We start from the raw sequence: 15,359 nt of genomic DNA, 5'->3' as shown, positions 1-15,359 counted from the left end.
TCTCTCTCTCTCTCTCTCTCTCACACACACACACACACACACACACACACACACACACACCCTTTCTCCCGTTATGACTGGAGAAGTGTTAACTGGACACTTCACATTGTAATTTCACTGCAGTATTAAAAATACACTCTCTCTCACACACACACACACACACACACACACACACACACACACACACACACTTCCTTCCTTCCTTCCTTCCTTCCTGTTCCTCATTTCTGGAAACCTTTTTTCTCTTTCCTATAAAACAACAACTCACCACCCTCAAAAATATACAAAAGATTTAAAAATGGGTGTAAAGGACAGTCATTAATAAGATCTGAGTGTCTTGAGGTAAAAAGTATTTTGTCTTAATTATGAACAAAATTCTTGAACATTGACAGAGAGAAAGAGACAGAATTTTATAGATCACAGGATGAACCAGCAACAGTCAACAGTGGAAGGACTATATTGGAGCAAAAAGCATCCTGAACCTGACAGCCAGCCAGAGGTTTTCTAACAGTTGAAGAAAATCCAGAATAAAGGACTGATATGCCCTGAAGTATTTGCCTTTCAGCAACACAAAAAGAAAATATCAGTCCATGAGAAATGATCAATGGCCTGAGGCAGTGCTTCTCAGCTTTTCTGGGGTTTGGTCTCAACCTATAACAATCCCTTTAGATCCACTATTCCAACCCCACCACCATTCTATACATGGGGGGTATCATTTCCCTCCCCCCAAATCCACAAATGGATTGGAACTCTCTGTGCATGGATCAGGGTCAGAAACCTCCTTAGCATCACCACCCCCACTCCAGATATGACAGGTCTAGGATCCGTTTGGGGAAGGAATGGGCTGAGGTTAAAGGGACTAGAGGGAGGATTTGGGGAGACTTGAGGCAAGGCTAGGATCAGGGGGGATGCAAATTGTCTTTCCTCTGGACCTATAGAGCCTACAGCCCCAGGCCATATTGTCTTGTCTGTGTAGCCTAGTCACTGCAAGGCTGGTTATCACCAAGTGGAGTAGGTAGCAAGGCTCCACGGGATCTGAAAGGTTGGGATCAGGTTGGGATAAGCTCTGGGAGGGAATCATTGCAGGAACTTCCTTTTGCCTTGCCTTTTATCACAGAGCGAGGAGGACGTGGTCCATTGCATGTAATACACACTTTTGGTACCAGAGTCCTCACTGGGCACTACTTTGTTCCCAAATTCCTCGTAGTTGGTAATCCTCCCTCAGTCTCAGGTAACTGTGACCTCTGCTTTTAAGAGCCATGATCCCAGAAACCCTTTCAAAAATTGATATAGTGCCTGAGGGCCAATTCGTGGCCCCCTGTTTCTGTTGCTTTGTAGTATTGAGATAGCACAAAGCAGCTGGAAAGTTTCCGTAAAAGGGCAGACTTGGATTCCCATGGAAAGTCTCAAGATATCAGACTCCAATCATCACACTTTTATGTGTGGAAAAGTTATTGTAGGTAATTATTAGAGGCTTTTTTAATGTTTGTTAGTTCCAATTTTGGGCCTATATAGGTGGGCTCCAGTGAAACTCTGACTCTACCGGGGGAGACTCCCTAACAAAATATTTTAAAACTAAGTTCTGAAAGTACCTTTTCTTTAACTTCTGTCGCAGTTGCAGAATAGAACGGGTGGTATAAAAGTTTTATTAGCACTCCTTTGAGATGAGCTACATGACGCATCTATGGCTTTGCCACTGGTAAACAATGTGGCCATTTCACACTGTTGTCAATAAAATCTTTATAGAATGCAATCAGCCTTTAGCTAGTATGTGTGCAGATATACATACATTAGAGCTGGTCAGGAAAAGGTAAGTGCAGTTGGTGAAGCATTTGAGAAGAATTGAAAATTTTTCATCCTGTCAGAATTTTTCTATGATTTTTTTCATTTGTTTTTAATTAAAATATTGATTTTGTTTTGATTGGGGAGCACCGCTCTTGCTTTTTTATTGCTTATTTTTTTTATCTCCCGGAATAAAGAATTCGGAATGGGGGGATTTTAGTTTTTCCTAAAGATGAAATTTTTGTTTTTGTTTGTCAAAAAAAACCAGACTTTCTTTGTTTTGTTTTTGCAAAAACTTTCATTTTAATTGAAAAGGCATTTTCTTCAGGAAAAATGTTTCACTGAATACTGTTGACTAGCTCTAATATATATTTGCTGTGCAGGCAGCTATACAAGAATCACCAGTCTGGATCAGACCCAGGGCCCATTTAGTCTTTGATCCTATGTGTGACAATGGCTAATACAACTGCTTCAAGAAAATCAATGTTACTCCATTTGTGTGTATTCAGTATATACGCACACATTGTTTATGCATATATACAGTATATATATTTTTCTGAAATCTATGTGTATATGTATATATATAGACATTCTGATAAAACAGCCAGAGCACACATTTCACTGTTTTTTCTCAACAAAATGTCACTTGTTATAAATCAAATTAAAATATTCTTCTCATTACTCAACAGCAGTCAGACAATAGCAACAGTGTTTCCCAAACTAACCAGTCTTTCTCTAATAGTCAGTAACCATATCAGTGTAACGCTAGCTGTAGTTCTATCTCCTGTTCACACATACTTTGTCACACACTCATTTTATTCTCTTGAGAAAATTGCTTCCATCTTTGTTTTCCCCTCACCTAAGTCCCCATTTAGACAGTTCTAGGTCAACAGAAACTTTCTTCTCTGCCCTGGCTACCACCTCTCTGGGAGGAGGATTACCTACCCGAGGGGAGAATCCCTCCCATCAGCATAGGTAGTATGTACACTACAGCAGCGCAGCTGTGCCGCTGTAACATTTTACATGTAGACATGTCCTGAGCTTTTAACAATTTGGAACTTGGGTCTCCCAATATGTGGCACGTAGTGCCAAGATATAATAGTCTCCCTAATTAACATAAGTTAAATTGTCTGTGGTAATAACCTGGACTACTGGGTGTGGGGGAGAAAGGGGAACATCTTGTAAGTTAAATACTAATGGCAAGAAAATTTTTAAAGGCGCCATATGTAAGAGTGCGTGGTTGTTGGGGCCATACGTATAAATGACCAAGTTTTGCTCATAATAATAATCTTAACAAAAAAAGACCGCAAGAAAATTTCGAGCATTTGGGTTTTTTTACCCCTTCATTGATGCCTTTTGTTTTGTTTTTTTGCAGATGGGAGAGTACTCCATGGACAGCCTGCTCCTCCTCATGTGGAGGGGGCATTCAGAGCCGCACAGTCTCTTGTGTGGAGGAGGACATTCAGGGGCACATCAGCCCTGTGGAAGAGTGGAAGTGCATGTACACACCAAAGATGCCCGTTGTCCAGCCCTGCAACATATTTGACTGCCCAAAATGGCTGGCCCAGGAGTGGTCTCCGGTACACAGTGTTTTGTTGGATTTTGTTGTCGTCGTTGTTTGTATTTAAGCCAGGCATTGGGAACAAATCTGTTTTGTTAATGTGTGTGAGAAGGGCTTTGGAGCTCCGCTCCAGCTCCAGGCAAAAACCTGCAGCTCCATTGCTCCGGACCTGCTCCGCTCTCCAGCTCCGGCTCCGCTCCAAAGCCCTGTGTGTGAGAGTGTCGTAGAATAAGAATATTCATTAAGCTTATTTACCTGGTGGAATTTTCTGATCTTTCTTCTTCAAGCAATGGCTTTTATCCTACTGCAGAGTGAATACTCAGGATTTATAACATTAGCTGAGGAGAATGATGGAAGAGCAAATCAGATCAGATGTGTTAAATAACCATCAGATATAAATGATGAAGTAGAAACATATATGCACATGCAGAGAGATGCAAGGTGTTCATGGACATGTTCTAATACACATTTATCTCGTACTCTTTGTCCACAAGTCAAATATCCTGGACTGCTGCTTTGCAATCTGAAATATAAGTAGCCATGCAAGCATAGTCAGGAGACTCTTTGCTCTATAATCACTACTTAGTACCACAGTCGCTACCTACTTATCTAGCCCTGACTCTAGCTTTTCTTTAAAAGCACAAGACTGGAGGGAAATGAGGTCTGGGTCCTATCCCAACAGGTCTGAGCTTAGTCAAGTCATTTATCCTCTTTATGCCTGAGTTTCCTCACCTATAAAACTGACTTTAAAAACTTACCTACCTTACCAAAATGTGGGGCGTGGTAGATTATCATCTGTAAAGTGCTTGGTGATTTTCAGATTAAAGATTGCAGATATGTGCAAAGCATTATTACTCTCTGCTTTCTCCTGTTTGGTTGGTGCTTGCAGCTTCAGAAACCCACTATCCTGGGGGAAAATGACATGCCATATAAAAGAATTCAGTTGAGAAAATGCATGGAATTTAAAGCCCAAATAGTTTCTCACTCTATACACACTATTCCCATGTTCCAGAATACTTAGTTATTATGCCCGTTAACCCATAAACTCCAGGGCCTTGTCCAAGCAGTGCAGGAGTGGCCACAGATGAAATTGACAAGGTGTTAGTGAATACATCCAGTATGGAACTGATGACCACAGGCCAATTGACCAATGCTGAGAGAGTTGGTAGACTGACACTGAGAGAGAAATCCAGCAGCTGAATCTCTAAATCAAACAATTGTGCAGAACAGAAAGGAAAAAACAGTAAATGTTTGTCAACTTTATCCCTAACCAGTATCAAACAAGTAATCTATGGGCCAATATGGGCTGTTTCTGATCCAAGTTTTGCCCTCTAATGCTGTTACATTATTGCTGTATACTCCATTTTTCCCACAGGGGGTGTACAGTGTGTGTTTGTGTCTGTCTGTGTTTTTTGGGTTTGTTTTTTTTAAATTGCTACTTTGTACTTTTTCTTTTCTTCTTTCAGTGCACTGTGACATGTGGCCAGGGGCTGAGATACCGTGTGGTTCTCTGCATTGATCACAGAGGGATGCACACAGGAGGCTGCAGCCCTAAAACAAAGCCTCACATAAAAGAAGAATGTATTGGACCCACTCCTTGCTACAAACCCAAAGGTAAAAAGGCAGATGAATCTTTACAGCTCTGCCACATTAAGGAACTGTTTTTGCTTGTTGGCTGCAAGTTCCCAAGTCTGTCTGAATGCAGTAATTCATGGCTTTCTATCGAGGGACACTGCCGTTGTTGTACCAGTTTGAATGTAAGTGGTGGTGGTTGAAATGCTGGCAACTTGTAGATCTTTCAAAACAAAACAGATCTTATTACTGTCAGCTGGTGAGCCACCAACCTAGAGAAAAATCCAAATTCAGCCCTGATGTAAGTGGGTGCAACTTCACTGACTACTTCAAGGCTAAAGTTTGCCCATAGTGCTTTATTAAAGGGAAACAAAAATGTTTTAAGTGACTGGTTTAAACTTACGCATAAGTTTAAATAGCCTTCAGGCAAATCAGCAGCTTTAACTAAGCTAAAAGCAAGCACTGTATGTCCCGTGGAGAAGCTCCTATTACTAGCCAGGCTGCAAGATTGTACAGACTTGAAAATCACAACAGTTTTATGTGCAGAGAACCCTTGGCTGCTGCAGAATTGAATAGTCTCTGTCTTGAGCCTCAGACAGTAAGTGATAAGACCATAAGAATGGCCATACCGGGTCAGACCAAAGGTGCATCTAGCCCAGAGTCTACCTACTGACAGTGGCCAATGCCAGGTGTCCCAGAGGGAGTGAAGCTAATAGGCAATGATCAAGTGATCTCTTTCCTGCCATCCGTCTCCATCCTCTGATGAACAGAGGCAAGGAACACCATTTTTTACCCTTCCTGGCTAATAGCCATTTATGGACTTATCCACCATGAATTTATCCAGTTCTCTTTTAAACATTGTTATAGTCCTAGCCTTCATAACCTCCTCAGGTAAGGAGTTCCACAAGTTGACTGTGCACTGCGTAAAGAAGAACTTCCTTTTATTTGTTTTAAACCTGCTACCTATTAATTTCATTTGGTGACCCCTAGTTCTTGTATTATAAGAATAAATAACTTTTCCTTATCCACTTTCTCAACATCACTTATGATTTTATATACCTCTATCATATCCCCCCTTAGTGGGGATATTGGGAGGAATTCCCCACTTTGGTTGAGGGGAGGAGGAAAAGTTGCTGAGCCATGTTAATTTCTATAAGGCAGCTTTATGAAGCTGCTCATGGGGTTGGAATGTAAGAGTAAATCCCGGGGTAAATGGAATAAGGGGCAGGGCCAGCAGTCAAAGGTACTTGATAAATTATCACATGGTTCTACAATTTTTTATATATACACACACCTCCACATGGATATAGCCTTCCCAGGTGTGTCGTGTGAGTTTATTTTTAATGGAAATTTTCCTGGCTAAAATACGATAAATATGACCTTAATTTCTCTGAGTTGGAGGCTCCAGATCCAACATGAGCCACTCATAAATAAAACTAATATAATTTTGTAAATCACTACGGATAATACACATTAAGGGCACTTGAATGGTTGAAATCCAATAAAAGTGGCCTATAACCTTTTAGTGGCAGCAAATGGAAAGGAGAAAGTTGGAATTTTTATTTCCATACCCAGTGGCCCATGATAAGTGAGAGAACCAAATGCCAAGATGAAACCTCTGCTGATGGGGCTCCTATAGAACCCCAACCACATGGCAAAGCTACTCTTCTGATTCAGTATTCTATTCTATCCTGTTCTATGTAGGTTCTTATGCCACCCTCATCAACATAATCTCTGAGTGCCTTCCAGTAGCGCATTAAGTGATGTGACTAACATCTGTGACACATAGTTCATTCTTTCTCTTATCAGCTCCCCAGAGGGGAGACTTGAGCATGCAGTGTAGCATTTTGGTTTGGTAGAGTTTTGTTTTGGGAGTGGGAAGGGGTTGGTGTGGTTTTAAAAATACATTCTGCTGTCCTTTCCAGGTCAAATGCCTCCTCTTTCACAGTTTCCCTTTCAAGTGCCGGGTGATACAGTTTCCTGCCTCATGCACTTGCAGGGCTGAATCTTGCTAGAAATCTATCCAAAAAGAGGTGATTTGCTTAATAAATTTAGAGTTATAAATTACAGTTGAACAAGTCAATACCTGTGGCAAAGTATGCATCTGCTAGTCAACACTTCAACAAAGCCTACCATTGCATTCTGAAGATGGATTACCACAGGGTAAAAAATCAGTGATTATGGCTGGTCAAGATTATAAGAAAAAAATACCGAGCAGTCTTTATCTTAATATATGTCTGCTAAATAAAAATGAAGGGTATGCAGCTGCTGAAACTTATCCCTCTCTTTGCTCATTAAAGCTCTTAGGTGCCTCAAAAGGTACTGGAGAATCCTAGGGAAAATTTAAGATATCCCTAACTTAAATAGTGATTTGTGGTTTTTAATGCTAGGAAGGACCACTGTGTTCATATATCAGAGTGGTAGCTATGTTAGTCTGTATCCATAAAAACAACGAGGAGTCCAGTGGCACCTTAAAGGCTAACAGATTTATTTGGGCATAAACTTTTGTGGGTAAAAAACCCACTTCTTCAGTGGCTCTGCATGCCATTCGTATGAAGAAGTGGGTTTTTTAATAAATCTTTTAGTCTTTAAGGTGCCACCAGACTCTTGATTGTTTTTGTGTTCATATAGTTGTCCTCCTGCACAACACAGGGCATAGGGTTTGAGTTTGTACTAGGCTAAAAACATGAATCTATTGTAAAAGCAGGGGGCTTTTCTTTTATCTCCAAAGTCTTGGTTTTTTTCACTAAATTACTTTCAAAATTGTTTTTTGTTTCATTATTTGTAACAAGTTATTTAATCAAAGTGAACGTCTCTAACACAGAAGTGTGTTTTACAGTTCAGTTAATTGGAATTGATTTGACCTGCTTCTCCCCACCAACATATAACACTGCCCCCTGCCCTCCAAAAAAAAGGGAAGGTTAAAATAAAAGTCACTTTGCAGTCAGCTGTGTAGGAAAGCACAAACTGCTTTTTACAAGACTTTGCATTCAACAAGGAAAGCAAAAGAGTAAGACTTGGCCTTCCAAAGCTCATAAAAATAAGCTGTATGGTATATAAATAAAAATCTCTCTTACATATTTTGGATAACAAATATGGTAAACTAAGAGCTGTGCTGGCACGTATTCATCCTTAAATGTCACTAATAAATATATCAGAGTAGAAACCTGGCCTGCTATTTCTGGAAGTGAAGGCATAATAAATGTTAGTGCACCCTTTCTTTCCAGCCACTGGTTTACTCCCAAACAACTTTGTATTGCTCAGCTGAAGCTGCAGTAGCTGTGAAATCAAATGGCAAGTTAGGATCCCTGTACATTGCTAATGGTGCTACTGACAGTTTCAGTAGTTTGCATGTTTATGTAAAAAATCCAGTGTTGTATGCACCAGGTCCCTGAAAATTCTCATGTATTTGGGGTAAAATTAATCCCCTGCAGCAGACCAGGGCGAGGTGTGTCTGCCACTTAAACCCAAAAGGCTTAAATGGGATTCAGGTGGTACATAGACCCTGCACTGGTTCTCTGTATAGGGCTCAATACCACTCTTTGTGTGTTTATCAGTTTTTTTTCCTAATCCTGACCCAAACTACACAGAAGAAATGCAGAGCTGATTTCAGAGAAATTGTGCCAAACTTGCTCTCCCTTTAGATCACTGTAAAATCAGAACAGCTCCATTGACTTCAGTGCAGATACTCCGAATTCACACTGCTGTGGAAGTAGAATTTGGCTCATAAAGAGCTTTTTTTCCCGCAAAAGCAACTTATGTTTTGTGCAGATCTTGGAGAATAAAAAGCATCTGTGCTGTTTTCTATCAAAAATGACAGAAAAAAATATCCAACTCATTTTTTCAAAATCCACATAGCTGATGAACTGATAAGCTTAGAGTCAGAGAACATCGCTGAACTATTTCACTCTGCTTTCTCTGTTTCTTGCAGTATTACTCATCAGATGTGGATTTTCTTCAATGTCATAATCTATCAAAAGTGAATTTAATGTACTTTATGAGGCTGTAAAGTTTACGGATACACACAGGGCCAATGCAAGGTTGGTGAAGGTCTGTTGTAGAGTCAGCAGCAATGTTACTAGGAAATTGCTCCCCCCCCTTGTTAAAAGTCTTTTGGGGTGCAGTCTTCACAAGGGTTTATGTATTACTTAGGCCCCCAGTAAGCCTTATTTTGGGAGCTTACATGAGGTTAATTCATGCTTAGGCCTGGACTGGCCCCCCCCAAAAGTTACTTGAGCAGATGAATTTGATGCACTGCAATTTCCAATTATTTGTCTCTGTTGGTAAGTACAGTTATTGGCAGTGCTATTGTGCAAATACAAAACTCAAAGCCAAAACAACCACCATGAATATTGTAGCTCTGCTGTGTAGATGAAAACCTGATTCTCCCCATGGATGTTAGAAGAGTTTTTGAAAAATACTTTGCTAAAGTGCCCACCTGTGTAGACCACTTGGCTTGCTTCTAAAATGGCATTTAATTTGCCATTCTAGCATTATAAAAACAAATTTTCTTTCTTCATTGAAACTCTATATTTCTTTATATATTCTGCATCATAATGGAGTGTCTCTCTCTCTCTCTCTCTCTCCCTTTCCCCCTTCTGTGCTGCTCCATATGCACGTGTACATCCATACACACAAGGACATTACAGAAATGCAGATATAGTCACTTACAGAAACAAAGCAGTGTGCATAGCTATACGGTTTTTGTTTTCATGTGCCTGTGTATGTTCTCTAGAGAAACTTCCTGTGGAAGCTAAACTGCCATGGTACAAGCAGGCACAAGAACTGGAAGATGGAGCAATGGTGTCTGAAGAACCATCGTAAGTCTTAAAACATAATTTGTTGAAAACACGCTATAGTAATTTCAGAATTCAGGGCCTGCATTAAAATAATAATCTACCCAGAATTGTGTTTGGATCTTTCATTAGGATATAAGGGCCTTATTCAAATCCTGATGATGTTAATGGGCTTTAGTGAAAGTTGCATCAGGCTCTAGATAAGAGATGGAGAAATTGAGTACAGGAGTATGGTGTACTTGGAGATTTAGACTTAATTCAAGTAAACTTATAATCATGATGTCTTTTATTTAAAGGCATTTAAAATAACACTGTGTGGAAAGTCTGTCTGTCTATGGTACTTGTATGGCCCTGTTCCTCATTTCTGGAAACCTCTTTTCTCTTTCCTATAAAACAAAAACTCACCACCCTCAAAAATTTACAAAAGATTTTAAAATGGGTGTAAAGGACAGTCATTAATAAGATCTGAGTGTCTTGGGGTAAAAAGGTATTTTGTCTTAATTATGAACAAAATTCTTGAACATTGACAGAGAGAAAGAGACAGAATTTTGTAGATCACAGGATGAACCAGCAACAGTCAACAGTGGAAGGACTGTATTTGAGCAAAAAGCATCCTGAACCTGGCAGCTAGACAGGTTTTCTAACAGTTGAAGAAAATCCAGAATAAAAGACTAACATGCCCTGAAGTATTTGCCTTCAGCAACACAAAACGAAAGAAAATATCAGTCCATGGGAAATGATCAAAGGCCTGAGGCAGTGCTTCTCAGCTTTTCTGGGCTGTAGTCTCAACCTATAACAGCATCTCACAGTCTTACTTTATCCTCACGACATCCCTGTGAGGTCAGGCAGCACTATTATCCCTGTTTTACAGGTAGAGAGCTAGGGAATAGAGAGGTTAAGTGACTTATGCAAGGTCAGAGAGGAAATCAGTGGCACAGCAGGGACTTGAGCCTAGGTCTCCCAAGCTAATGCCCTAACCACTGGACCATCTTTCCTCTCAAGTAGACACAACACTGTAGTTTCGGGAAAGTACAGGTTGGACCAATGACCAGCATCACTTTAAAACAAATGTGGTGTTCAGTCACATGCTTTACAGATTCTACAATCCTTTCAGGGGATTGGCCCTGAAAGCTGAAATGACGTAGCAGAGAAAAATACAGAAGCAGCCAGCAAGGGCTTTTTTCTCAAGGGCTAATGCACTGGTAGCAAGTGAAATGAATGACCGTTAGCAGAAAAAATATCAAAGAACTCTACAGCCTTAGCGTTTAACCCAGTCCTGTCACCCCGACTGGGGTTCTTCCCCTCCGTCTTCCGAGCATCTGGTTTATAGTTCTTCCCCATTGTGCCTATGCAAAGTTGATCTTGGTTAACACCTTGCTCCCCATTGACCAGGTAGTACCCCTGCATCATGTAGCAGGCACATTTGGATACAGATTGGGCTACATCCTTAAGCTAAAAGTCAGAACACAGGATTTCCTAAAGGAACGTCCTTATGCCTTTTTTTCTAAATCTATTCATTTATTGCATTTGAAACCATACAGATATTTTCTTCCTATTCATGCTTGCAGTGGTTCTATGGAAAAATTAGCAATGTAACTAAAGGAAAATATGCAATTACAGCTACTGCTGCAAAATTAAAACAAAACGTTCCAACAAGAACCTAAAAAGGGAGCTAAAAAATGCTGAATACTTTCTCTTCAATTTAGTACCTGTATTCCTAGTAAAACCAGTAGGAGTTTTGATTGCACCAGGATTGCAGGAATCTGACCTTGATGCAGCAAATTAGAGTGATGCACACAAAGTTAGAGCCACAATAAGAAATGTGGGTCTATCGCAGACACCTTCGGAGACTTTGGGCAAGTCACTAAAAGTAGCCATTGCTTTGGGATGTCTTGATTTTTTGGGTGTCTAAATTGACACCTGTGATTTTTTTCAAAGGTTCAGAGCACCCAGATCTTTAGCTAAACCCCAGAGTAACCCAAAGAAGATTTAAAAAATGTAAATAGCATCTTAAGAAAGGAACAAAAGGAAGCATAAGGGAACAGCTGGAGGAGTGGCAGTGAAGAAAGAGAGAAGACGTTTTCACCATGCCCATTAGATCATGTATATTCTGTCAGTCAGTATTCATTTTGATTCTTCATAATATACCTGAGGATACGCAGATTCTCAAGGAGCAGCGCCCATGGCATGTACAGTCAAATAGAATGGTCTTGATCTCATAAAGACAACGGAGCCATCTGTGGGTCTTATCCAGTGTCCACTGAAGTCGTGAGTTGACTGTGAATGTTGGATCAGGCTTTATGTTTCAGCCTCCCACTTCACCAGTTTCCCTGCAGCTACTTTCACAAAGCAAAGTATACACTGCTGCTCAGCTGCCCTCTGGAGAGTTTTGAAGTTAAATTAATATGATCATTTCATGCCAAAACAAATTATGGACGTTCTCACCAACAATATCTGTTAAAATAGCAAAGTCCATTCTGTTGTTTTTATAAATGAGATGATCTTTAGATGAAAAGCCACATTCTAAATGCCAATCATGTTGAGTTTTGAAATAAATTCCCTTATGTAATTATAGAAGATCTTAGATCATGCTATCTAAACTAAGAGGGAGAGAGAGAGAATACCACGCAGCATATCACATGAGACGGCAAGCGAGCTGACATCTTATGTTTTGAGTATGAGTCTGGAAAAATTAAAATTTAATTTAATTTTCAAAAGATTCTCGTGTCCACAATTTGGTGCAATTATTTCTGCATGCAAAAGCCTATATGTTTAAACAGTGCTTATATACACAAAGTAGGTAAATGGATTTGTATCAGTTGGCATGCACAGCTGGGTTTTCACATACAAGCACTATTCACTATTCACTTGCACATGCAACTGATTGCATATGCAAACTGAAGGCTAGATGGTGGGACCTTTGAACATTTGGCCCACTTTTATTGATTGCCTTACAAATTCATGTTCTATGTTGTTTTTGTTTTAATTCCCACATTTCCTTGAAATATATTTTCATCAAGGTTTGTTAGCTATGTTACAGAACCAATGAGCCAAAATCTCATCAATCCAGAGTAAATCTATTGAAGTCGATGGTGCTACTCTGGGTTATTCAACATACCAGCATGCACAGTGTGGCCTGCTGTATTCATTACATTTTTATGAAACTTGCATACAGACTAACTGGCACAGCAGAAATCTTTTCAGCTGAAATAGGTCCTATGCACTATGCCCAGCAGCAGCAACTAAAAAATCAAATACACTGCCTCTTTTAAATACAGAGTCAGTCACATTGCAAGGGAGCCTAGAAAACTCTTGTAATATGAGAAAGCTGTGTGGCCCACCAGATGAGTGTCTGCAGCTAAAAGAAACAAGTACATGGCTTTCTTTACAAGAACTATTTATTTTTAACTCATATTTTTCTTTGTCAAGTATTCCACTTTTGATCCCAACCCCTCTCCTTTTACTGGCTTGTCAGTGCCACTGATACAGAGACACCCGCTGGGGGGTGGCAGACAATGGCATCCTTCAGACTTTCCCACAGCTGGGCTCCATAATGTCAACTGTGTTTCAGCCATTCAGTAACAACAGACACTATAAGGTCAATCATAACAGAACAAGGTCACCAAGTGCCCTCCTTTCAGTTTTCCCTTCTCTTCTCAATAGTGGTCCCCTGAAAGAGTGAGTGAGTCCTCTTAAAAAGTGGGAAGGGAAGATAAGAAGAAAGGACATCTCACCAGAATCCATTTGGGAGGGCAGGCCAATACTGTCATTGCTTTGGGGAAGAAGCAGCATCACTTTTGCTGCACGGAGGAAGGGAGAAAGTGACTTTAGATATGACAGAGCAATGAACCAGTGCCAGAGGAGTGTACTCTTTTTGTTTGTGTTACTTAAACAGCAAGTTTGGAAAGCATTTTATATTAATTCATTAAAAAAATTAGAATTAAGCAGGGACTGTCTTTTTGTTCTGTATTTGTATAGAGCCTAACACAGTGGAGTTCTGGTCCATGATTCTGGCTTCTAGGGAGTTATTGATGATGACTATTACTATTATTGTGAACACAATTGAGAAGGCAACATTTACCAGTAGTTACCACAGCATAGGCTCTGAAACACCACATTGCTTCTTATTTCCTAGAGTAACTGCTGCGTGGTAGATCTGCTCCATTACCTCAAGTCTGCCTTAACTGATCACTCTTGTTATGGTGTGTATGGTAACATCCATTGTTTCATGTTCTGTGTGTGTGTGTGTGTGTGTGTATATATACACACACACACATATATGTGCATGAAGTGAAAAATACAGTAGGAAGATATATATATTTATCTTCCTATTGTATTTTCCACTGCATGCATCCGATGAAGTGAGTTTTGGCCCACGAAAGCTTATGCTCAAATAAATTTGTTAGTCTCTAAGGTGCCACAAGTACTCCTGTTTTTTTTGCGGATACAGACTAATAATGCTGCTACTCTGTCACTCGTACACAGAAAAGCACATTGTGTCAGTGAAGATAGGTATGTTAGGTATAGACCAAACAAAAAAACTTTGCATTCCCATGCTCGTGAGATTTTGCACTAATCAGTAAGTAACATTTGCCAATGATAACTACACAACAGTATCTAAAACCCCATCATTATTTCCTGGTTTTAGTGTATGGAGAAACTGCACTATCTTTGATACTATTATGAGGTTGCTGTTAGTAAATGTATTTCTAATACCAACCCATGTATGAGGTGTTTTTTTTGCTTTCAGCTCCATCAAATTCCTATGTGCTTTTGAGGCCAGTGATTATAGTAGAGGAAACCTATTCTTCCAGACCTAGAACTCATAATGTAAAAGTTGGGTCTAGGAAGCTGAACAAAAAATATAAATTCCTGAAGTTATTTCCAGTATTTGCCTTATCAGCTGCTGAGCATGGTGAAATTATATAATAATAGATGGTATTTATATAGCAACTCCCATTCCAAAGAGCTCCAAGATGTTGTAACATAGTATTTCTTTTTTTGTCTGCTTGTGTATTATATATGTTTAGGTATAAATGAACTAGATGATGTAACAGGTGTCTTTCATTTCTCACATCTGGGATTCTGAATGTTGTGTGTGTTGATCAGAGGAGAGAAGAAGGGGGTGAGAGAGACATTAGAACTATACTGAGATTTGCCCTAAGAACTATAAGGTATCAAAGACCTATGGCTGTGATGAGCACTTTACAGAAGTACTTGTATGATGAGATGAAACACTTGTTTCCCAGACAAATAATAATGTTTTTTGCAACCACTGGACAAGGGATGCTGCCCAATTATCTTGGACCTGCTGCTTACTTTGCCCTCTTTCTTGCTTACCATAGGTTTATTCCTGAGGCCTGGTCTGCCTGTAGTGTCACATGTGGGGTGGGCAGCCAGGTGCGGCCTGTGAAGTGTCAGGTGCTCCTGTCTTTCTCTCAGTCTGTGGCTGACCTGCCTATCGACGAATGTGAAGGTCCCAAACCTGCATCACAACGAGCCTGTTACAGCGGCCCCTGCAGTGGGGAGGCTGCTGAATCTAACCCTGAGGAAATTGAACTGATCTATGGGGGCCTCCAGGATTTTGATGAACTCTATGACTGGGAATACGAGGGCTTTACGGAATGCTCAGAATCCTGTGGAGGAGG

General features: G+C 40.1%; 1 protein-coding gene across 4 annotated transcripts in view; it reads left to right on the top strand.

Moving 5' to 3' along the window:
* ADAMTSL1 (ADAMTS like 1) overlaps positions 1 to 15,359 on the top strand; it is a 684,387-nt gene that overhangs the window by 552,449 nt on the left and 116,579 nt on the right. For all 4 annotated transcript variants that reach the window (XM_075067314.1, XM_075067313.1, XM_075067312.1 and 1 more), the window contains 4 exons: positions 3,158 to 3,362; positions 4,810 to 4,957; positions 9,651 to 9,735; positions 15,057 to 15,358. In XM_075067314.1, the coding sequence (XP_074923415.1) occupies positions 3,158 to 3,362; positions 4,810 to 4,957; positions 9,651 to 9,735; positions 15,057 to 15,358 (740 nt within the window). The remainder of the gene's footprint in view (positions 1 to 3,157; positions 3,363 to 4,809; positions 4,958 to 9,650; positions 9,736 to 15,056; position 15,359) is intronic.

The sequence above is a fragment of the Chelonoidis abingdonii genome, chromosome 6, assembly GCF_003597395.2.
Source record: "Chelonoidis abingdonii isolate Lonesome George chromosome 6, CheloAbing_2.0, whole genome shotgun sequence".
Lineage (NCBI taxonomy): Eukaryota > Metazoa > Chordata > Testudines > Testudinidae > Chelonoidis > Chelonoidis abingdonii.
This window is presented reverse-complemented; position numbering and strand designations above follow the sequence as displayed.